This window comes from Thamnophis sirtalis, unplaced genomic scaffold (genome assembly GCF_051295495.1).
Source record: "Thamnophis sirtalis isolate CommonGarterSnake01/CBP01778 unplaced genomic scaffold, rThaSir2_p1.2 scaffold_10, whole genome shotgun sequence".
In the NCBI taxonomy this organism is placed as follows: Eukaryota; Metazoa; Chordata; class Lepidosauria; order Squamata; family Natricidae; genus Thamnophis; species Thamnophis sirtalis.
Window position 1 is genome coordinate 15,992,256 of NW_028261390.1, and position 23,061 is coordinate 16,015,316.

Here is a 23,061-nt window from a genome sequence, read left to right on the forward strand (position 1 = left end):
TGAGAAAAATCAATGCGGCAGATTAAAATAAATTAAAACACTCCAGTCAGCTGAAATAAAAAACTCAGGCTGTTCAATGTATGACTGAAAAAAATGCTCTCTTGACCAGATGGTGGGATAAAAAAGCAAGGACGTTAACTGAATCAGTTACGGAAGAGAATCTCATTCTTGGAATTCTGCCATGCAGAGGAAGCAGTCATGTGTCCCAAATACTTTTGCATCACTGATTATTCCAAGAAATAGGGGAGCCTCTCCTTCAGACTTTGCAGGAGGTATGGAAGATTATCACGTTATTAGCCTTTCCCCTCCTCTCTGTTGCTGTCTTTTTCATCCAGTGCTTCTTTCTTAATTCATTATGCACAGTCCGAGAGATTATACGTAGCATTTAGCTTAGGGCTGGATGTTTAGAGATGTATTTGAGCATAATCAGGTCCCCAATCTGCTCCCTCCTGCTCCACATCCCCATTATTGAACATTAAGTGCTACATTAGGACACAGATTTAGTTTTTAAGCTGCATGTGCTGCTGTTGCCAGCCTGTTTGTCTTCTGTCCAGCGTGTGATTTCAGATTGTTTCAGACTGAATGTTCTACCCTAAATATTCTCCAAAGGTAGGAAACACAAATTGCCTCATTTCTGACTCTGCTGTTGCTTTTTAAAGAATAATGGGATTTTAAATTATATATACTTAGAAAGGGAAAACAAAGACCGAGAGAGCACGTTTTATCAAATTTGACTCAGGATCTAGAAGAAAAGAATTAAATAGACAAGTTATGCTTCCAGCTCATGTCAAATTGGAAGAATCACCTCTTGTCAAATTGGAATCAAAGCTATAGAAATGCCTTGGATAACAGTTGGGGTCAGAATTCTTACCTTTCACTCCTCAGGGACCCAGGGATGCAATCAGAAAGAAATTGCCTTGGATTTGTTGAAGGGTTATATGGGAATATAGGGACATGGTGGCTCAGTGGCTAAGACGCTTGTCGATCAAAAAGATCTGCAATTTGGCAGTAACAATCCCTAGCGCTGCGATACGAAGTGAGCTCCCGTTACTTGTCCCAGCTTCTGCCAACCTAGCAGTTCGAAAGCATGTAAAAATGCAAGTAGAAAAATAGGAACCATCTTTGATGGGAAGGTAACAGCATTCTGTGCACCTTTGGCATTTAGTCATACTGGCCACATTGCCACGGAGATGCCTTTGGACAGTGCTGGCTCTTTGGCTTCGAAACAGAGATGAGCACCGCCCCCTAGAGTTGGGAATGACTAGCACATATGTGCGAGTTGAACCTTTATCTTTATATGGGAATAGATAAAGGAAATGAATTTGGCCATCTCCTTTTCAAGAAACTTCTAGGTGAGCTTAATTTTGTTTTCCTCCTGGTTTGAAAAATATGATTTCAATCTGCCTACCTAGTCTGGGAGCTTTGGGGAGCCAAATAAAGCAATAAGTTACCATATTTTTTGGAGTATGACACACCTTTTTCCCCTCAAAAAAGAGGGTGAAAATCTGAGTGCGTCTTATGCACTGAATGCAGCAATTTAGGCCTCCCGAAACCCCACTTCCCTTTGCAAAAATTGCCATGCATAGCCTTTAGGAGGCTTCCAGAGTGCTGCTGGGGGCTGGGGAGGGGGAAAATGAGCAAAAAATGGGCCATTTTTTGCTTGTTCCTTCCCCCAGCTTCCAGGAGCACTCTATAAGCCTCCTAAAGGCTATGCATGCCCTTTTTTTTTTTGACAAAAACGGGCCCATTTTTGCGAAAAACAGCCAGTTTTGGGGAGGTCTGCAGAGTGCAAAACTAACAAGAATGAAATTGAAAAAAATACAGTATCCGGTCTGGAGAAAGCGATAAGATACGTTTCTCGGGCAAAGATCAACAGAGGACAGTTGAATGGCGGAAGGAATGGCGAGACACCCCATCAGCTTCCAAGTGAAGAGGCTTGGTCATTCCTGGTGTTTAGTACATCAAAGACAGATGAGGTTGGGGACATTTGTCCCGTGTGGTGCTGAACAACAGGCAGCATCTCGATTGTAAAGAAAGTGTAGCAGGTAGCTTTGGTTGCACAGGTAACAAGCAGTCCAGGAACAAGCAGCCTCAGCTGCCCCTGTGTAGATTTAAGGGGAGGTAGTTTAAGACTCTTGGACAGAAGTAAGAGTAAAAAAATATTAGTACTGGACCCCACCATGATTTTCATAAACAGATTAAGAACATTTCATAACACTTGATACGGGGAGCTTATAAGACAATGGAAAAGGGACTTTTGTTAGCGTCCTTTGTATATTACATTGTAAGTCAATTTCATGGGTTATATAGAACAGTGAAGATTAAGGAAAAGTTATTCGTGTTCCAGTCCTTTTTCTGGAAGCCATCTTGTTTGTCTTAATCCAATCAACACTAAAAGGATTTTCCTACAGGTTATCTAGATCAGGGCTGTCAAATGTCCAGGCGACAGGCTGGATGTATCACACGCTAGCCAGTTTAGCAAAGTGGGTAAAAGTCCTGATGCCGCCATGACACCCTGATCTAGACCCATGAATAAACTATTTCAAGTCTGAGGAAGACTGGTGAGCTATTTTTTTCCTGTAATGTACTGTAAGTGTTCATTTACATGCACCCCTACCCCCAAATGGTTTATACCAGCTTTTCTGGCTGGGGAATTCTGGGAGTTGAAGTCCGCCAGGCTTAAAGTTGCCAAGGTTGGAGACCCCTGGTTTGGACAGTTCCATGCAACATTTTGTTGCAAGCGGCAACATTTTAGCTGCCAAAATCAAAATACAATCTTATATCTGCTACTCCCTGAGTAGCTAAGTAGGAAATGTCTGCATGTTTAAAGAAAAAGAAATCCAGCGATACAACCTTATAAGGCCTGTCAGCTGATACCAGTATTTGCATTATTCCCTTCTGTGTTCCATCATGCTTTGGTGTCAATCACGCTTATAGATGTCATGTACTACTGTCAACCATATCTAAAGAGTGACTCAAAATATTAATCTATGTGTGTCAGTGTAACAGGAATTATGAGATAATGTCAGTTACATAAATTGAACTGTTCTGTTTGTTCACTGCCACGTAGGAATGTAATATTATGTGGCATACCTGGTTTTATTTAGGACATATAAATTACCAGTATATGTTTTCTGCACCAAAGCAGGGATTGCAGCTTACTTTATCTGTTTCTCTTATATTCATATTCAAATATATATTCATGTGCAACTGAAACTCTTTAACTTCCATAAACTGTTCTCTTGCCGTATTTATCTTATGCATTATGGAGGTTAATGTAAAAATAGAAACGTTAAATATGCCAGTTCAACAATGAAACTGAAACAGAGTCTTAATTTAATCCAAACAAAATTCTCTCCAGTTTTGAACTACTAATCCACATTCAAGTTTAGTATGCCATTCAATAGATGTTTAATTTTTCCATGAGGGGAAAAAATGAATGGGATTTGTAGCTTATATAAGAGATCAAATATATTATTAAACCATTTAATGGGCAAATGAATTTGGACTCAACAGTAACAGATGGTTGACTGGGGGATGTTTTTACTAACACATTTTAAGCAAACTGTTACAACAAACAGTTCATGGATTTTATTTTTTTCTCTATTTGAAGATGTTTTAAGGTAGAGAGATGTTTCTCCAACCCTTTTTCTTGAGTAACTTTACGTCCCTTTTCTGAATTTTGGCTCTCCAGAAGTACTTTGATTTTATTTAAAGCAAAAAGAGTATTTTCCCTGTTTTCATTCTTAGTAATATATTCAAACACTGCATTTAAGTATCATCATATTCCAAGTTTGTCCTCTTCATCGTATACTGATAGCTGTTCATTCCACTGTTCTACCATAAAAAATCATTATAAAATAGCAATATAGCACAATTACCCATCTTTACAGGCAGTAAAAATATCATCATTTTGATTGATTGATTAATTGATTGATTGGGTATGTGCCATCAAGCTGGTGTTAACCGTTAGGATGGGTGGATGGATTATTGGTTTATAGTAGGTAGACAAACAGATAGATGGATGGAAGGACAGACAGACTCCTTCCTTCCTTCCTTCCTTCCTTCCTTCCTTCCTTCCTTCCTTCCTTCCTTCCTTCCTTTCTTTCTTTCTTTCTTTCTTTCTTTCTTTCTTTCCAACATGGTGCTCAGGTCTTTCAATGTGGCACCCGTCTTCACTGTAACTGAGTCCTTCTCTTCCAAATGTCCTCTTTTTTCTCTGTCCTTTCACCTTTCATAGCATTATATTTTTCTCTAGTGAGCAAGGTTTTCACATAAATTGCATCCAAAGTATAATTTGTGCAGCATGTGGGAACTCTGACTTGATTTGTTTAATGATCCATTTTGTTTGTGTTCTTGGCTAAAATACAAAGATAATTTATCACTGGAACAATTTCAGGTGGCATATTTGAATTTTGATTGAGTTCATTTGCTGTAGACTATGAATGTCTGGCACAGAGACAGTTCTTTATAGGAGATCCTTAGGGAATGGCTGTACCTGTGCACTGCAACATGCTTCAGTTTTGCTTCAAGAAATAAACATCCTCTCAGATCAATCTCATATCCTTGTCACCATATGGACACAACTGTGTTATTTTCTTGGCAACAATACAGCAGTGGCTTGACAGTGCCTTCCTGAATGCTAATCTACAGCCTGATTTCCCTACCCAAAGACTGTTCTGTTTCTACCTGCTTAGCTTTCCAAAATCACTTCACCACCCACTAACCAGGGGTGGGCTTCAAATATTTCAGCAATGGATTCTCTGCCCGGTTGCTAGGTGGACATGGCCATGGTGCGCGTGGCCTAGTGGCCTCCTCAAGCCTCTGGGAGGATGAAAACTGCTTCCCCTCAGCTCCGGAGGCTAGAAAGGGGCCTGTTTCCGGCCTTCCAGAACTTCCAGGAGGCCCATTTTTGGGGCTTTCCCAAATCTCCACATAGGTTCTGCACTTACCTCGCATCCAAAATGGGCTGCATGGAGACTCTTGGGAGGGGAGGGAAAGGGAAGGAGGGCCCAGCCAGAGTGGGATTTGTTCTAGTTACCAGCCATAACATTAGCTACAGGTTTTCCCAAACACAGGCGAACCTGTAGCAGGCCACTCCTTCCACTAACCTTATATTTATTATTTTTATTTGAAAGGAAATACATACTTGATAAACTGCATTGGGATTTTCTACAAGAAATGGAGCAATATGCAAATGCTTTTAATAATCATTTAATTAAACAATAATAACAATTCCTAAATATCTGTCCTCTGGTTCATCTCAGTTATGACTAGACTATCGTGGCTCATAATGCTAGTGTTACTCGGTTTTTACCAGTATGACGAAGAACCAGTTGCGAAGGACTTCGTTCTGCCAATTTTTACACTTTGTGGGAAGTGCTAAAAAGGAAAAGTAATAAATTGTGTAGTTCCATGATGGTTCCCATAAGGGATAGAAGATGAGACAGTGAAAGAATTTCTGTGGTCCAGTACCTTTTTCTTCCCCAGCTTCTTGTCCTTCAAAATTTCTATTAGCAGCTTTTCTCCTTGAAATTCTTTTCCCCTTAAAAATAGAGTTCAACAACTTGGTAAAAACAAAAGAAAATTAGTGGTTTTAAGCCCCATGAATCACTTAAGCAGCCATTTTCTATTAATTCATTTTCTGCATTAATTATGAAGTTCTTCCTCATTTCTCCTATAATATACATCCAACCTCATATTGCTCTTCGTGGGCCAAAGAATTACAGAAAAGAAATCTTCAAATTCATACTCAGTGTGTGGGACAGTGAGTCTACACCACCTTGCTGGTGCCATTGGAAACTGCCCTCCTGTAAGGTGCTTGCTGAGATGAACATGGACCAACTGTTAACAGGCTCAAGCAACAGATTTGCAACTAATCTATCAGCAGCAATATTCAATGTTGAACAACGCAAGTCTGTCTCCCAGAAACAACACATTGGCCTGACTTGTCCACCACAATGAGTCGAAGGTTACCTGTTCAAGAAAATTTTATTTCTATCTTATCGCTGAGCAGCTGAATCCTGCTAAGAAAAAAATAGAATCACATAAACATGATGTTTCCAGAAAACATTTTACTACTCTTCTTTTCAATCCTTAGCACTGTAGCATCTAGTTGGGAGAGTCCATAATTGATTGGTGGGATAATGTATGAGCCATGGTGGCGCAGTGGTTAGAATGCAGTACTGCAGGGTATTTCTGCTGACTGCTGGCTGCCTGCAATTTGGCAGATTGAATCTCCCCAGGCTCAAGGTTTACTCAGCCTTCCATCCTTCCAAGGTTGGTAAAACGAGGACTCAGATTGTTGGGGGCAATATGCTGACTCTGTAAACCACTTAGAGAGGGCTGTAAAGCACTGTAAATTGGTATGTAAGTCTAAGTGCTATTGCTAAGTACTATTGCTATTGGACTTGGGATGTTCCTTGCTGCTGATACAGTATCTGTCCTTGTTAAGAAAAATAATTCAGAATCTCACGTCTGTGGATATTGAAATATACTGTATCAAAAGTTGCTAGTGGGTCTGTCTAATTAAATATCCCAAGACTTGATCATGGAAATAAAGCATTGGCTGACTCAGAGTCTTCTATTGAAATGCATATACACTTCTATTAATGTGTGTGTATATATGTCTGCATATATTTGTATGTATGTATACAACTGTTGTGGTCTGCTGGCGGCCTGCGGAGCTGGCAGCAGAGTCGGACAATAAGGAGTTTGTGGAGAAACATGGGCCAGTCCTGGAGTCTAGGAAGGCCTCAGATTAGAGCTCTGCATCGGTGGGAGTGGGGGCCAGGGCCATCTGGGAGTTTTGTGCTGCTTCCAGAGCAGAGGTGGGTTCCTACCAGTTTGCACCAGTTCGGTAGAACTGGTTCGTCAAATCTACCAAACCGGTTAGAAGAGGTTCCACCAGTGGACCCAGAAAGCAGGCCACACCTACAGAAGAGGTTCCAAAAAAATTTGAAACCCACCACTGACACACACACACACACAGATAGAAAGAGAAAAAGAAAGAAAGGAAGAAAGAAAGAAAAAAGAAAGAAAAAGTGAGAGAGAGATGAAAGAAAAAAAAAGAAAAAGGGACAGAGAGACAAAAGGAAGGAAACACACACACACACACACACACACACACAGAGAGAGAGAGAGAGAGAACACATGGCCAGCAAGCCACTCCCACCAGGTCACATGGCTGGCAAGCCACTCCCACAAAGGAGGCCACACCCACAGAGTAGGTTCGAAATTTTTTTGAAACCCACCACTGCTCCAGAGCCTCCAGAGTTGGACATCAGCGAGGCAGAGGAACAGGGGCAGCCTGTTCCCAGTGCGCATATGCGTAGAACTGACAGAAGGCAAGAACAGTTAAGACAAAAGGGGCGACTTGGGAGTAAGGCTTGGAGATGGTTGGCTCCTCCCATAAGACATAAAGGAGGAGCAAAGACGTGAGCCTCGGCAGGAAGCAACTTTGTTCAGTCTGAAGCTCCGTTTTGACTCTCTGCTCCGTATGGCCTTGCAAAGCTAATTGGCAATTATGTCTTTGACAGCATTTCAAGAGAGATAAAGGTGGGTGCTTATCAGCCTTATCCCAAAAGACTATGGCAGACTTCTGTCGGACTCTTTGCAAACTATTTGTGACTCATTATGGGCTGTGAATGAACATAATTCACAGCCCTTGAAATAAAAAGAGGGTTTTTGGGGTTAAGCGTGTGATTTTTACTGTCCCAGGAAGCCTAGGTCAGAAGAACAACATTCAATTTCTGAACCAGTAATAACGTTAATTTTAATAATACTTTGTTCTTTTGCTATTTTATTTCCAGAATCACACTACGGCAAGTGGTCGCCCGACTAAAGTGGATGCTCCTGACCATGTCCTATACACTGTAGGCTCTTGTGTTCTGGCCATTGGTTGTGTTGGAATTATAGGAAATCTCCTTGTCCTCTATGCATTTTACAGGTATAGTTGTCACAAGCGAGGGATAGGGATGAAGGAAGAGGGAACAATTCTCCATTGGTGCTCTGTTCAGCCAATAGTTCTTCTGTCCTCTTTTTTTTTTTATTCTGTTCCTATAAAACAGCAGATTGGGTGAGATTAAGACGGGCAGGTCTGTTTGTTCCTCTTAACATTACAGCCATTTATTTAGTGGTCATTTGAGGTTAGGAGGGGATTGCAAAAAAGTGACTTATGACACTTATGATGGTTGCAGCACCTCCATGGCTTGCAATCGAATCTTGACACTTCAAGCAGGATGTACGGGTAGTCCTCAACTTACAACAGTTGTAAAATGTGACTTATGACCGTTTTTCACACTTGAAACCTTTGTGGCATCCCCATGCTCGGATGATTTACATTCGGATGCTTGACAGCTGGTTCATATTTATGACGGTCAGGTGATTTAATTTAACAACTGCAATGTTTCACTTAACAAATGTGGCAAGAAAAGTCATAAAGTGGGGCAAAACTCACTTAACAAAGTTTTCACTTAGCAGTCTAAATTTTTGGGCTCAACTATGGTCATAAGTCGAGGACTACCTGTATTTACCCATACAGGTAAATAGGTACCTGTATTGTTATCCATACAGGTCATAACTCATACCGCAGTGTTTTTTGGGGTCATGATTGCCATTTGTGACTTTCCCAGCATGATTCCAACTAGCAAAGTCAATGGGGAAGCCAGATTTGCTTAGTGACCACATAATCCACTTAAAAGCAGTGATTTGCTTAATAACCAAAAGTCATAAAATTGGGAGTTACTCTCTCAACTCCTTTCTAAACAATGAAAATTCTCAGTGGAGGTCATAAGTTGAGGATACCTGGGTTTGATTTCTAGTTTGAATTTAAAAAAGAATCACAATAAAGTTGGGATGGACTTAAATATCTACAGAAGAAGAAAAATAATTTGAGTGTGAAAGATTTCAGAATTTCCTGTAACCGAGGAACATGCAATTTCTGACTTCTAATTTAATGCATGTTCTACAGTTACCCAGTGCCCTGATTCTCTAATAATCTCTTATGAATGTTGCCACAGATAACTGCAATCAAAATATTTTTTTGTCATGCTAATAAGTTTTGCCTAGTGAACCTCTGAAGGAGTACAGTGGAGTATTGTAGAATATAGAATAGAGTATATAATATAGAGAGAGTAGAGCAGAACAGAAAAGAATTCTTTATTGGCCAAGTGTGAGGAAATTGTCTCTAGTGCTTAAGAGTGTACATATAAACAACGAAGTAATATAATAATAATAAAAATGATGATGTTTAGAGAAGTAGTAGATTTTACATTTATTTCTGCCATTATTTAAATGTTTCACTTTTGCCAAGTATTTTTTCCAGTTTTCTAGATACAGAAGAGTAGTGTACTATATCAACATCTGAACTGTTTTATTCAGGGTTTACAACATTTCTTGGTCAGAAAAAGATACACTACAAACAATTTTCTAATTTGGATTTTAAACATCTGATTATTTAAAAATCATTCTCTGATTACTTAAAAATTATTGTCTGCTTCAGTATTTCAGCTTTCATTTTGATAGGCCTATGTGCAGTTTTATATATCTGATGAATGGTAGTTCGTAACTATAACAGAAACTAACAAAGCACTTTCTTCTCCTTTATATGATTGATGATGATGATAATGGTGAAGCAACAAGAGGCTGAGGACACCTGCAAATTATTTCATCATGAATTTAGCTGCAAGTGACTTTCTGATGTCTGCAACACAAGCTCCAGTCTGCTTTTTCAACAGTCTGTATACGGAGTGGGTTCTTGGAGACGCAGGTGCTTTCCCAATAGTTTTACATTTTCCAGTTGCATCAAGTTTGTCTTTGACGTGTTATCTGCAAATGGAATTATAAGTTTGTATACCTATTACCAAACAAGACTGTATTTTTTAACCATCCTTAACCTTTGATCAGCAAATTAATTCCTTTTTTTCCACCTCTCCCAAAGGAAAGGAATTTGTAATATGTAATAATTGCACAATTACCATATTTTTTGGACTATAAGACCCACCAAGATTTTGAAGAGGCAAATTTTTAAAAAAGTAGACCTCCCCAAAACAGCCCATTTTTTTGTGAAAATGGGCCCATTTTTTGTCAAAAAAAGGGCATGCATAGCCTTTAGGAGGCTTATAGAATGCTTCTGGGATCTGGGGAGGGCAAAAATGAGCAAAAAGTGGACTGTTTTTTGCTTGTTTTTGCCCCCCCCCCCAGCCCCCAGGAGCACTCTGGAAGCCTCCTAAAGGCTATGCATGCCCCTTTTTTGACAAAAATGGGCCCATTTTCACACAGACAGGGGGGTTTCAGGATGCCAAAAATGCTGTATTCAGTGTGTAAGATGCACCCAGATTTTCACCCACTTTTTTGAGAGAAAAAGGTGCCTCTTATACTCCAAAAAATACAGTATCTGTTAATGTGAAGAATGATGGATAACAATAACCAACCATTTCCCATTATTATGAAGAAGCTGTATATAGATAGATGAAATGAGATATAACAAGCTAATATATGAGATGCATATATTTGCTTGTTATATTAATATAACATCTGATTCCACATCTTATCATGAGAGAAGTCCTAGAATTATAGTTAAAATGGTCCATTCTGACAATAAAAATCCATCATTTTGTTCAGTACAGAAATGTGAATTAAAGCAATCCAATGGTTGAACAAATAACTTCTACTTGAACATATCATTGAAAAGGAATTCATTGTTCCCTCAGATAATTATTTTTATTACCAAATTGTTCTTACAGTTAAAAAACAACTTTTCCTAACATTCAGTGGAGTCTCCCTGCTTTTAAGTTAAGATCATTATTCTGCACCCCGCATCAATAGAGAACAGTATTTGGAATCATAATTAGAAAGGATTATTAATCCAACCTTCCTGTCCTGTGCAAGAGTCAACTATTAAAGCATCCCTGACACACAACCACTCATCAACAGATTAAATATATCCAACAAATGAGAGTCCACTTCTTTCTATTATGGTTTCATAGTTTGGATCTATTTCCTGACGTCATTAAAATCTGCTTCTTTGTCATCGGTTTTTCAAGGAAGATTGTGATCTTCTATGGAAATAGCCTTTAAGTATTTTAGAATTACTGCCATATCTTCTCTGTTATTGTTTATCAAAGATGATATGCCAGTTCATTCCAAACTTACTCTCAATACTTAATTTTCCAATACTTTGATCATCCTTCCTTCCCTCCTTTTCATCAGTTCTATTTCTCTGATTTATTTTAAAAAAATATGATGCCCAGAATAGTACTTAAAATGGAGCCTGACTTATGAAAAATAGAGTAGAACTTTCATTTGTTTGTGTGTAGAATTGAATAGAATATTCTTCAGTCACAAAGCTGTATATGTATGTGTATACCATGTTTTCCCGAAAATAAGACAGGGTCTTATTTTCTTTTGACCCCTGAAATAAACGCTTGGCCTTATTTTTGGGGAGGTCTTATTATTTTTGAGGTGCAGGAAGCAGTGAGTGTGGTCACCTCATGGCTGCTGCTGTGTTGCAATATTTTGGGGGAGGGCTTTTTTATCCGGGGAAAACAGGGTACACACTTGCACACACACACACACACACACACACACACACACACACACACACTATGTGTGAGCACTAGAATATAATAAAAATAAAACTTGAACCATGAAGTTCCATCATATCAATCTACTTGGCATCATTGATTCCTAGTAATTGTTTCCAGAACATCTGAATCAGCAGGCTAGAATGAAACCACACTTGCCTCAGGACAGGGGCGCCGAACTCGTGGTGTCACGTTGTCATCACATGATGTATCGTGACTTCACTAAAACAGACATGGGCATGGTCAGTGTGTGACAGATCTGGCTTGTGGGCCACGAGTTTGATACCCCTGCCCTAGGAATAATCAGTTTTAGAGGAGGGGAGTCCCCATAGACAATTGCACATTTTTGGGTCCCTTCTGTTGAGCATTTTCATAAATGGGAGATGCACAACAGGCCTCTTATAGTCTGAAATGAGTAAACAGAATCTGTTTGGTAATAGATATACAAACTATAAGCCATATAGAACTTTATAAGTGAAGACCAGCATCTTGAGCTACAGATCTTCCATACTTCATGTCTTAAGAGCTGCATTATCTTAAAATGATAGGCTACATTTATGTATCATGATCAGGGGTGTCAAACTCAAGGTCCGGGGCCCAGATCTGGCTTGAGGGGTGCTTAGATCTGGCCTGCGGGGCCATCCTGGAAACAGCAAAGGACCGGCCCGTGGTGGGAGCCCATTTTCACTGGTCGAGCGCTCGGGCCTCCACAGGCACCCCCGACACACTACGGCATCCTGGCCACACCCACCCCAACCCCCCAAGGTCAAACACAACCCTGATGCGCCCTCAATGAAATTGAGTTTGACACACCTGGCCTATGGCGTATACAGTATTTCTTGACCAACACAGTGCATGAAATCATACAAACTATTATCCCAAAGTCAAAGCGGCTACAATATAGTTCAATTTTTAGTCTTGAGAGTTGAACCGTGCTAAGAAGACCCACTGAATTACCAATTCCAAGACTGTCAAATTCTCAAGCTGTTGGCTTTTTTGGAGCAGGGAAGTATATGTTTCAGTTGAGCTATACCCAGACTGCACCAGCTTTCTGAACTCTGGTGTGTCCCTTTGTCCTTTGAGTTGCTTTTAGTCCTGACATCTGACTTCACTCCTTCATTGTGAGCTCCTGATGCAAGTTGTCTTTCCAGGGTCATCCATAATTCAGGCCTATGCATTATATAATACAATTTTCTAAACCAGTGCTTGTGAAATAAAATAAAAAAACATACATTTTTCAGTAACCTTCCCAACGTCAAAACCCAAAATTGCTACATTTTGTCCATGGTCATTTCTATACTTCCAATCAGAGTTCTTTCAAATGCAGGCACTCTTAACAAACCAATTCACTGTAATTTTTGTACAAATAGTCCTCGACCTATGACCATAATCGAGCCCAAAATTTATGATGCTAAGTGAGACATTTGTTAAATGAGTTTTGCCCCATTTTCAAAGTTTCTAAGTTTCAAAGTTTAATAATACTTGTATGCCGCCCAATCCTGTAGGACTCCGGGCGGCTCACAATACAAATAAATCAAAAGGCATAGAAAAAAAGAAAAGATAGACTTAAAAACACACCATGCATTCCATTCCAAGTGGGGCTGGACCATATTTTGGGGTCAACTGCCCCAGGCCTGCCGGAACAGCCAGGTTTTAGTGGCTTTACAGAAAGCCGAGAGAGTGGGAAGGGTCCGGATCTCTGTGGGGAGATCATTCCACAGGGTCGGAGCAGCTACAGAGAAAGACCTCCCCCGAGTAGTTGCCAACCGGCATTGCCCGGTTGACGGTACCCGAAGAAGGCCCAATCTGTGGGATCTTACAGGTCGTTGGGAGGTATGTGACAAGAGGCGGTCCCGTAGGTATCCAAGTCCTAAGCCATGTATGGCTTTAAAGGTAATGACCAGCATCTTGAAGCGCATTCGGAGACTGATGGGAAGCTAGTGCAGCTCGCGGAGGATAGGTGTAACATGGGTGTACCTAGGTACACCCGATATCGCTCGCGCGGCTGCATTCTGGACCAATTGTAGTCTCCAAACATTCTTCAGGGGCAGCCCCAAGTAAAGCGCATTACAGTAATGTGCTTACAACCTTTCTTGCCACAGTTGTTAAGTGAATGCAGCTGTTAAGTTAGTAACATAGTTGCTAAGTGAATCTGGTTTCCCTATTGACTTTGCTTGTCAAAAGGTTGTAAAGAAGCGATCACATGACCCTGGGACACTGCATCCATCATAAATATGAGTCAGTTGCCATGTGTTTGAATTTTGATCACCTGACCATGGGGTTGCTGCAATGGTCATAAGTGTGAAAAATGATCATGTCACTTTTTTCAATATTGTGTTGAGGTTCAAACATTATGCTAAATTATGGTTTGCTTACTGAATAAAGTACAGATGAATTTAGTTCATGGATGCACTTAAATATTTGGATTTAAGAAGGTTGCCAAATGGGTAGGGCAATAATATACACATCCATGTGTATGCCTGTTTTAGGCTTACAATTCTTACATTCTCAGGTTTAAAATAGCAAGATGTGGTGTGGTCATTTTTCAGCAGTCATGGCCTCTGTCTTAGGATCATAAAAAAAAGACCAAAAGCTTCATGCATTAGTGGGTAGATTCATGCAAATCTGTTCAATCAAAAGCAGAAAAACATCATAAAATGAATTAACGATCTATGTGACTTCATGGGAGAAATAGAAATGCAGGGAATATAAACTAAAAAAATGTGGAAAAAAGTTCACAGAGTGTAGTTCTAGGAAGTACTGCATGCAAACAACTCCTTATCATCTGAACTAAGAGAAATATTGGTGGATGACTTTTTCTTGATTTTTTCCCCCCACTCTCCTCCTTTTCCGTTGCAAAGTGAACATCTTGTGTTTCTGTTTTGCTTTTCATTTGATCCAGGTTGTAACTTCTATGCTTTTTGTGGAGCACTCTTTGGAATAACCTCAATGATGACCTTGTTAGCTATTTCGGTGGATCGCTACTGTGTGATTACAAAGCCTCTCCAGTCCTTAAAAAGAAGTACAAAGAAACGTTCTTGTATAATCATTATATTTGTCTGGCTCTACTCACTGGGTTGGAGTGTATGTCCATTATTCGGATGGAGTACGTTATCAGTTTTCTTTCATTTTCTTTCTTTCTTTTTACCCTTGTATCTACAGTGTGTGTGTGTTTGTGTGTGTGTGTGTGCGTGCGTGCGTGCATGCATGCATGCATTTACTCACAATGTTCTAATACTGCCCCCCCCCAATTGGGTTGTACAACATCTCCCATTCTCCCCATCAGAATATTGACTGTATTTGTATATTTGTGTGGTATAAATCATACTGATAAGATTGATCGGTATTTTACTTGCAAGCTATTTTAGGGGAGGGGGTTGGTTTATTATACATTTGATGAATGTGTATATGCATATATAGGTATCTTGCATATAGGAGATTTCTACAAAAATATATTGAAAAAACGCACACCATTTTTTCTGCTAGAAACGTAGGGCTGCATGTTGCTTTTTACTTTGTCTTTTATTACTGTATAAGAAACTCAGGGAGATAAATATACCTAATATTCCTTCCTCATCCTATTTTTCCCCACAACAACCATCCTGTATGATAATTTGGGGTGACAGTGAGTGATAGGCCCAAAGCTGATTGGTGATATACAGTGGTGAGATTCAAAAATTTTTAGTACCAGTTCTGTGGGCGTGGCTTGATGGAAGTGGCTTCGTGGGCATGGCAGGGGAAGTCCATTCCCCACTCCAGGGGAAAGGTTACTGCAAAATCCCCATTTTCTCCCAATCAACTGGGACTCGGGAGGCAGAGAATAGATGGGGGTGGGGTCACGCAGAGGTGGTATTTACCGGTTCTCCAAACTACTCAAAATTTCCGCTGCCGGTTCTGCAGAACTGGTCAGAACCCACTGAATACCACATCCAGTGATATCTAAAGCAGGACTAGAACTCAAAGTCTCCCGGATTCCAGCCTATTGCCTTAACCATGAGATCAAACTGGATCTCATTTCAGATTGTTTGATTAAATTCCAAAAATTTAAGTGGAACTGAGGATTTATTTATTTAGATTGGAATAATATCATACATAGCAATACACATATAATGTGATTAAGTCTGAGAGATCATGTCAACCCAAAAAACTTTTAATATATTTCTCTTAATAGATGTGCTTAAATGCAGCTCAAATAATTTTAGTGTGGTGATAAAATTGAACAAAAATAATTGGGTGACTGAAGGATCCAGATATATCATTTTAGTAGCTGTGTTGTCCATTCATCTAGGTTTAAATAAGTTAGGTTAGAAAATTATTGTCTCTCTTGTATTTTCACCAATTAAAACTACATTCTTCTACCCTACCACATTGGTGGAGAGAACATATTTTGCAAGTATCCAGAACCATATACTTTAATCTCTAATTAATCTCTATCTAGTAATATTACTGAAAACGGGCTAGGGAAGAATTCATATCAAGGGATTTAATGACTCAAGATTAATTCTAAGCAAATCTTTAATTAGCAGATCCTGAATTTATCAAGAGCCTTTTAAATCTTTTTTTCCAGCATGAAAACATCTGGTTCTGGGTTAAATTAAGGGATTTACTGCAATATCTCTGTTTTCTATAAACATCAGTTTAGGAAGATGTAGGTTTCTCTCTATTATAATCTGAAGCAATAGGAAAGTATCCCACGTTGGCTTTGCAATGTAATGGACCAATATCCTGGTCCAAGCATCCACCAGTGAATCTTCTTGGCATCTTTTGAGCTACTCGGAGCTCTGGTGGGTCTGCAGATACAGTGTTATGTTAACAACCAGCCTTATAATTAAAACTGTGCTGCACTAACTCTGCCCAGATGTTACAGGTTTCATCTCTCTTAAGCTTAAATAAGTAACAGCAAGGGAGCACGACAGTCAGGATTTTCTGTTCCCAGAATGACCTCAATTCTGAGGATGATGGGGTATTTGTTTCTGTTCCGTGTAAGACTTTGAAACACTTCTCCATGATCACACCTCTTTTGGATGCACTGCCATCAGAATAAAATCATGAAGGATTTTCACTAAAAGACTACCTTCTCTGTATGTAGAATCTAACTGCAAATTACAGGATCTCACTCTTTATATCCAGATTTTAAGTAGAAGTCCTTTCCTGGGAACTCATAAATTAAAGTATAAAGCAATGTTAAAATAAAGTCTACAAATAAAACCTCATTTAAAAAAAAACCCTTTCAAAGCCAGTTTAAATTAGGCAAAACATTTTCCATACATATATGAAAGCACTAACTGATGATCAAAAGCTCTGTTGATCAAAAATGCTCCTGTTTGTTTTTTTAAAAAAAATATTTAAACATTTATGAGCAAAGAAGCATTAGAAATTAAATAAAATTATTCCTTACTTTAGCCATTGTATTCTATATAGATCATCTACAAGGCTGAATTTACATACCGGTACCTCTGCTATATTTTTAAAAGATTTAAACCATTTTGAACATAGGAGAATCTGAAGTGAAGTAAAATAAATCCTGTAGATTAATCTCTGGGTAGTTTTCTGTAAATATTTTTCTGTTTTTAGTGATTCTGCTTTTAGGACTAACGCCTGAAGGATCTTTTAAACACAACTTAATTTTTTGTTTAAAGACTAACATCCCCTAGATGAGGTTCCATTTTTCTAAAAGAAACTTCTGTTGACTTTCCATTTGAATAAGTTCCTATTCAAATATAAGAATGAGTTCTTATTCAAATGGAAAAATCAACAGAAATTTTGTTTAGAAAAATGGTTCTGGGTTTGAATCTCATCTACGGGATGAATGTCTCTGAATCAATGATGGGATTCAAAAGTTTTTACTACTGGTTCTGTGGGCATGGCAGGAGAAGGATACTGTAAAATCTCCATTCCCTCCCCACTCCAGGGGAAGGTTACTGCAAAATCCCCATTTCCTCCTGACCAGCTGGAATTTGGGAGACAGAGAATAGATAGGCCAGTCAGAGGTGGCATTTACCAGTTCTCCAAACTACTCAAAATTTCCGCTACCGATTCTTCAGAACTGATCAGAACCTGCTGAATACCACCTCTGCTCTGAATGTTGTAGTCCAAAGTATCTGTAGGAACAGATTTAGAGAGGTCTTTACTGCAAACTGATCATTTGAAAAAGTTCTTATAATCATTTGAATAAGTTCTTTAATGGATAAGTTCTGACTCAAATGGTTAGTTTGCATTAAAAACATTCCCACACCTGTTCCTGCAGATATTTTGGACAACCAACATTCAGAGCCATGCTGACTGACATTGATGGGGATTTTAGCCAATGCAACTACCATAGAAGGTCTTCTGGAATGTGAAACTTCATAGTGCAATAAATTATTTCATATTTCGGGACTAAGACTTAAAGAGAAGATGAAGACAACTACATCTATTGAACAGTGTTGCAGTTTCCTTCTTAAATAATACATTCTTACATCTGTTGTTACTTATTTTATGCACTACATAATAAAAGTTTAATTAACATTTTTAGGTTCCTATATCCCAGAAGGTTTGATGATATCCTGTACATGGGACTATGTAAGCTATTCTCCAGGAAACAGAAGTTACACCATGTTGCTATGTTGGTGTGTGTTCTTCATTCCTCTTATGATAATCTTCCATTGCTATTTATTCATGTTCCTCACCATCAGAAGTACAGGCAGGTAAGTGTATGCCTGAAAAATATAATTATTAGGAACTCAGGTACATTCCCATTGATTATAAGATGTAATGGTGCATTAAAAACTGAAAAGAGATTCATATTCTTAACAAATTAATATTCCTCCACTATCAGTTAAGACAATATCCTATTATATCCTATCACACAGGAGCCACAACTAAGTGAGTAAGAAAGTCTCTGCTATAGGAACTTAGGAGATAAAATTTAATTCTAAATGGGGAAAACAATCCAGACTCTAAAAGTTGGTCAAATAAAATCTGTTAGTTGAAAGCTTAGAAATGAAAGACCATACTGCGATTCTTAGTGTGTCTCACCTTAATTTGAATGCTGAATGCATGGTTTGTATAAATATGATTTTTACTAGTTTTTGTATATTAGATAAGTACAGAAATTATTATTGTATTGAATCATGGCACATTTGGCTTTTTTCAATATTTTACTTACAGCCGTTCTCTGCTCTTTCTTCTTTGTTGTTGGGTTTTTAAAAATTTTATAGGTTAGTTTCTAAACTTTCTATAAGACTTTTGAATAGATTATATTGTATTGTATTGTACTATATTGTACAGTACAGTACAGTACAGTACAATATAGTATAGTATAGTACTGAGGAGAAATTTCCTGACAGTTAGAATAATTAATCAGTGGAACAGCTTGCCTCCAGAAGTTGTGAATACCCCAACACTGGAAGTCTTTAAGAAAATGTTGGATAAACATTTGTCTGAAACGGTATAAGGTTTCCTGCCTAGTCGGGGTTGGACTAGAAGACCTCCAAGGTCCCTTCCAACTCTGCTATTGTATTGTATTCTATATAAACTATAAAAGGGGTGTTAAATAACCAATTATTGTTAGGCTTCATCCAAACCAGCACACTATTTCATGAAGCCATGAAGGAGCACTCAACGTCTTTCAAATCCCTATGTGTTTAGGACTAGTATTGTAAATAATGGGTGATAAAGCTACATTTGCCATCATTTTTCTTATTCTCAAGACTTTCTGGCATTTTTTCTGAATATCCAGTATACAATACAGTAAAGTATTCTGCCCAGCAACTTAAAGGGGGGGGAGAGTTAAAACTTTGGCAAGTAGTATCATCTACAGTGATACCAGGTGATGGATCCCCAGCATGGCAGAAAGGATTCTTAACCGAAGGCCTGCTGTTTCCTCATTCTTTTACAGGAATGTTCAGAAATTGGGATCCAGCACTAAACGGAAAAAGTCAAGCTCACACAGCATAAAGAATGAATGGAAGCTGGCCAAGGTTGCCTTCGTAGCCATTGTGGTTTATGTTGTATCTTGGTCTCCATATGCTTGTGTCACTCTGATTGCATGGGCCGGGTAAGTGTCAAGCCGCCCTCTCAGTCAAAAGTAGAAAAAGAGGGTAAAAGGAGAAAGTAATCCTGCCCATTTGTTCACTAAACTCTTTGACAATTGTCAGATATGTCTCAGTTACTTGGTGAGTGAAGCATTCACTATAACAAAGGGTCCTTGCAGAGGTGGGTTGCTCCCGGCTTGGCCGAACCAGTAGTGGAATTCAGGCCTGGGTAACAGAACCAGCAGTGACCCAGGCCTGCCACGCACCCGAACTGGTTCCCTTGCCGCCATCGGGTTGCTGCCATTTTAGTGACTGCACATGCGCAATTCACTGTAAATTGTTCTGCGCATGTGCGAAGAACAATTTACATTGAACAGTGCGTCTGGCGCCCACGGGGGTTGCAAACCGGTAGCAAAACCAGCAGCAACCCCCCCCCCCCCGGGTCCTTGGGCTCTCTGAACTTGATTGTTTCCTTGCAGACATTTCATTATACAAAGTAAGTAACCCCATCACTACTCAGATGATATTATTACCTAGTTTGGTGATGAAATGTCTACAAGACAACAATCAATCTCGGAGAATTTTCATTTCAATCTTTGGCTACAATATTCTCCCTTATAGTAACTATAATAAATATTGTGCTCTGCCAGGGCAAAAAATCCTGAATATTTCAGTTTAAATAAATACCAAGTTAGAGGAAGTATTTTTCCACCTGAAATATTCTTTACTGACAAAATGTTGCATCATAGTTGAAAGGAATAATTTATAGTTACTAGCTTTTTTCCCTCCAAGAGCTTCTTCTTCCTCCCAGCTCTTTATATTTTTTGAATTGTTTGAAAAACAATATTGTGAACGCATGTAAAATATTTATTGTATGGAACCTTGTATTTTTAAAATATTTAAAAGCATATAATAGACAGACATGTCATGGAAAGTTTTTCAGTGTCAGTATCTCCCATCTGCCCTTCATATATATCAAAATTTCATATTTCCAATTTTGTTCCTACAACTCCAAAAATTAAATTTAGAAAAAAGTCACTGAAGACATTGATATATGCGAAAGCTCTGCAGCAGATCATCAAATATTCAACCATGTGCTTAGTTAAAGGTCTAGTGATTAATCTATTTTTTCTTATTTCTAGTTATGCCAGAGTCTTAACTCCATATTCTAAGTCTGTGCCTGCTGTTATTGCCAAAGCTTCAGCAATTCACAATCCTATAATTTATGCTATTATTCACCCAAGTTACAGGTATTGTAAATTCACTCTTAACATGCTACATGTACTCTGATATATTTGAAGTGAAATTAATTCATTGTTGGATAGTGGGACATCTTTATTTATATTACTTCATTTCTGCCTGTATTCCTATGTTTTTAGCAGTTTAACTGGTAACAATATCTCTTCTGTCTGTACAGTATTTAAAAGAAAAATGAGTTTAAAATGTATAAGTTCTTATTAAAAGACATTAGCTCAAGGCTGATCTTGTCTGAATTAATCAGCTAAAACAGAATGAATCAACAAATATTTGAATGGAAGGGCTATCCCCTAAATATCAGAATTGTAGACCAGGAGTCTCCAGAATTCCCCAGCTGGCTGGACAATTCTGAGAGTTTAAGTCCTCCAGGCTTAAAGTTGCCAAGCTTGGAGACCTCTGTTGTAGACTATTCCTGAAACTTAGAAAAACATCATGGAAGAAGGCACTTTCTATATTGCTGTCAAAATCTACCAGATGAAGTATGGAATCAAAAGAATTCCAGCTCAGCTTTGTCCTTCTCTTTATCAGGACAATGCAATAATTTTCCAAACTGATGCGTTCCAAGTGTCTTGGAGCCAATGATGGGCATTAATTGGCATACTGTTTGCCATAGATGGTGGGAACATTATTAATAGCAAGAAGTACATAATGTTATGGTAGTAAAAGCACTTCACGCCCCCTATTTTTTGGAACTTTTGTTTCCCAAAAGTCAATTCAGTCCTAACCGTTCTTGTATTCCACATACTAAATTGGTCCTAGCTGACAATTATAGCAATTTGGGATATTACATTTCTTATTGCCTTTACTCATTATTTAATTTTTGTATGTATGCTTGCTGTTCACTACTAAGAATCTGTCTGGACTGAAGTAGTAGATAGTAAATATTGTTACATAAATAACATACATTTACAGAATAAATAATTATCTGTATAATTCCTTAATCTGCAAGATTAATATGGATAGCAAAATGGATTTACCTTCCACACCTTTTTGAAGAACATAGTAACATACTATTTCTATTTCATGCCTCATCTTACGTTGTTGTTCCGGAAATAATTTTTGTCTGCTTACTGAAATTTTCTTTGTTATCACCTAACAGAGAATTTCATGACACATTTATCTTTCAGTTGTTTTGACTGGTTCTGCTTGTCTACGTGTCAGGAATTGAACACATGATACAGAACTATACAGACATTTAAAAAGAAAGATTAAAAGCATCTGCTAATATCAGCTGACAGCTTTTGAGTCCCAAGTTCATTGCTATATGCTGATTATGTTTGAACACTGAAAAAGAACTGTAATATTTTATAGAAAGGCACATCGTTATCTGTGTGTGTATGTGTGTGTGTGTTCAAAGAAGACGCCTTTGATTTTGATTTTTCAAAATCTAGACAGATTTCATTAAGCATGACATAAGGATTCAGTTCAACCTCAGATCTGTTAGGATTGCTGACAGCTATCAAGCTCATTATGTTTGCAACAAATTTATCTCCAGAACTATGATTAAAATCATGAAAGCTTAACATAGAACAGAGAAAAATGCATATCCTGTGTTACCCTGATCAATCCTTCTACCTTTAAAAACTTTAAACATTATTGTCATTCATTATGTAATGAATAATTTAATTGTAATGAAAAAGGATATTTTAGAATTTAACTTCAAATATCCCTTTGAAGTACTAGTATCCACAATGTGTAACTCATCCAAGGCTCAATTTTTTATTTCAGTTTATTGAAATAAATAACAAAAAATAACAAAAATTGAAAGCAAGATGATAGATGATAAGTGAGAGACAACCAACTTTATATGATTAAATACTAGGATTAAGATTTTATAATGACCTGAAGAATAAGGTAGTATTAAAATACTAAATGTCGAATTGTACTACCAAACCAGCTTGGATCTGAAGGGAGAAAATAAATTTGCTGCAACCTGGCTGGGGATAGTTAAACCAATTATAAATTCTTATTTGTTTATAAACAAAGCAAACAGTTTGTAAGTTAAGAAAATGTCCTATGTAAACTATATTTGTAGCTTTGATGGCCATTATATTGTAGCTACAATCCTTTAATAGGATCATAAGGTAAAGGTAAGGTAAAGGTTCCCCTTGCACATAGGTGCTAGTCATTCTTGACTGTAGGGGTCGATCTCTGTTTCAAAGACAAAAAGCCAGCACTGTCCGAAGATGTCTCTGTGGTCATGT

At 38.3% G+C, this 23,061-nt stretch overlaps 1 protein-coding gene across 1 annotated transcript in view; it reads left to right on the top strand.

The window, feature by feature from the left end:
• Positions 1 to 23,061, top strand: part of OPN4 (opsin 4) — a 38,191-nt gene that overhangs the window by 8,108 nt on the left and 7,022 nt on the right. Inside the window, exons 2-7 of the mRNA XM_087723899.1 lie at positions 7,812 to 7,948; positions 9,636 to 9,769; positions 14,488 to 14,691; positions 18,100 to 18,271; positions 19,465 to 19,623; positions 20,743 to 20,850. Coding sequence (XP_087580025.1) covers positions 7,812 to 7,948; positions 9,636 to 9,769; positions 14,488 to 14,691; positions 18,100 to 18,271; positions 19,465 to 19,623; positions 20,743 to 20,850 — 914 coding nt within the window. The remainder of the gene's footprint in view (positions 1 to 7,811; positions 7,949 to 9,635; positions 9,770 to 14,487; positions 14,692 to 18,099; positions 18,272 to 19,464; positions 19,624 to 20,742; positions 20,851 to 23,061) is intronic.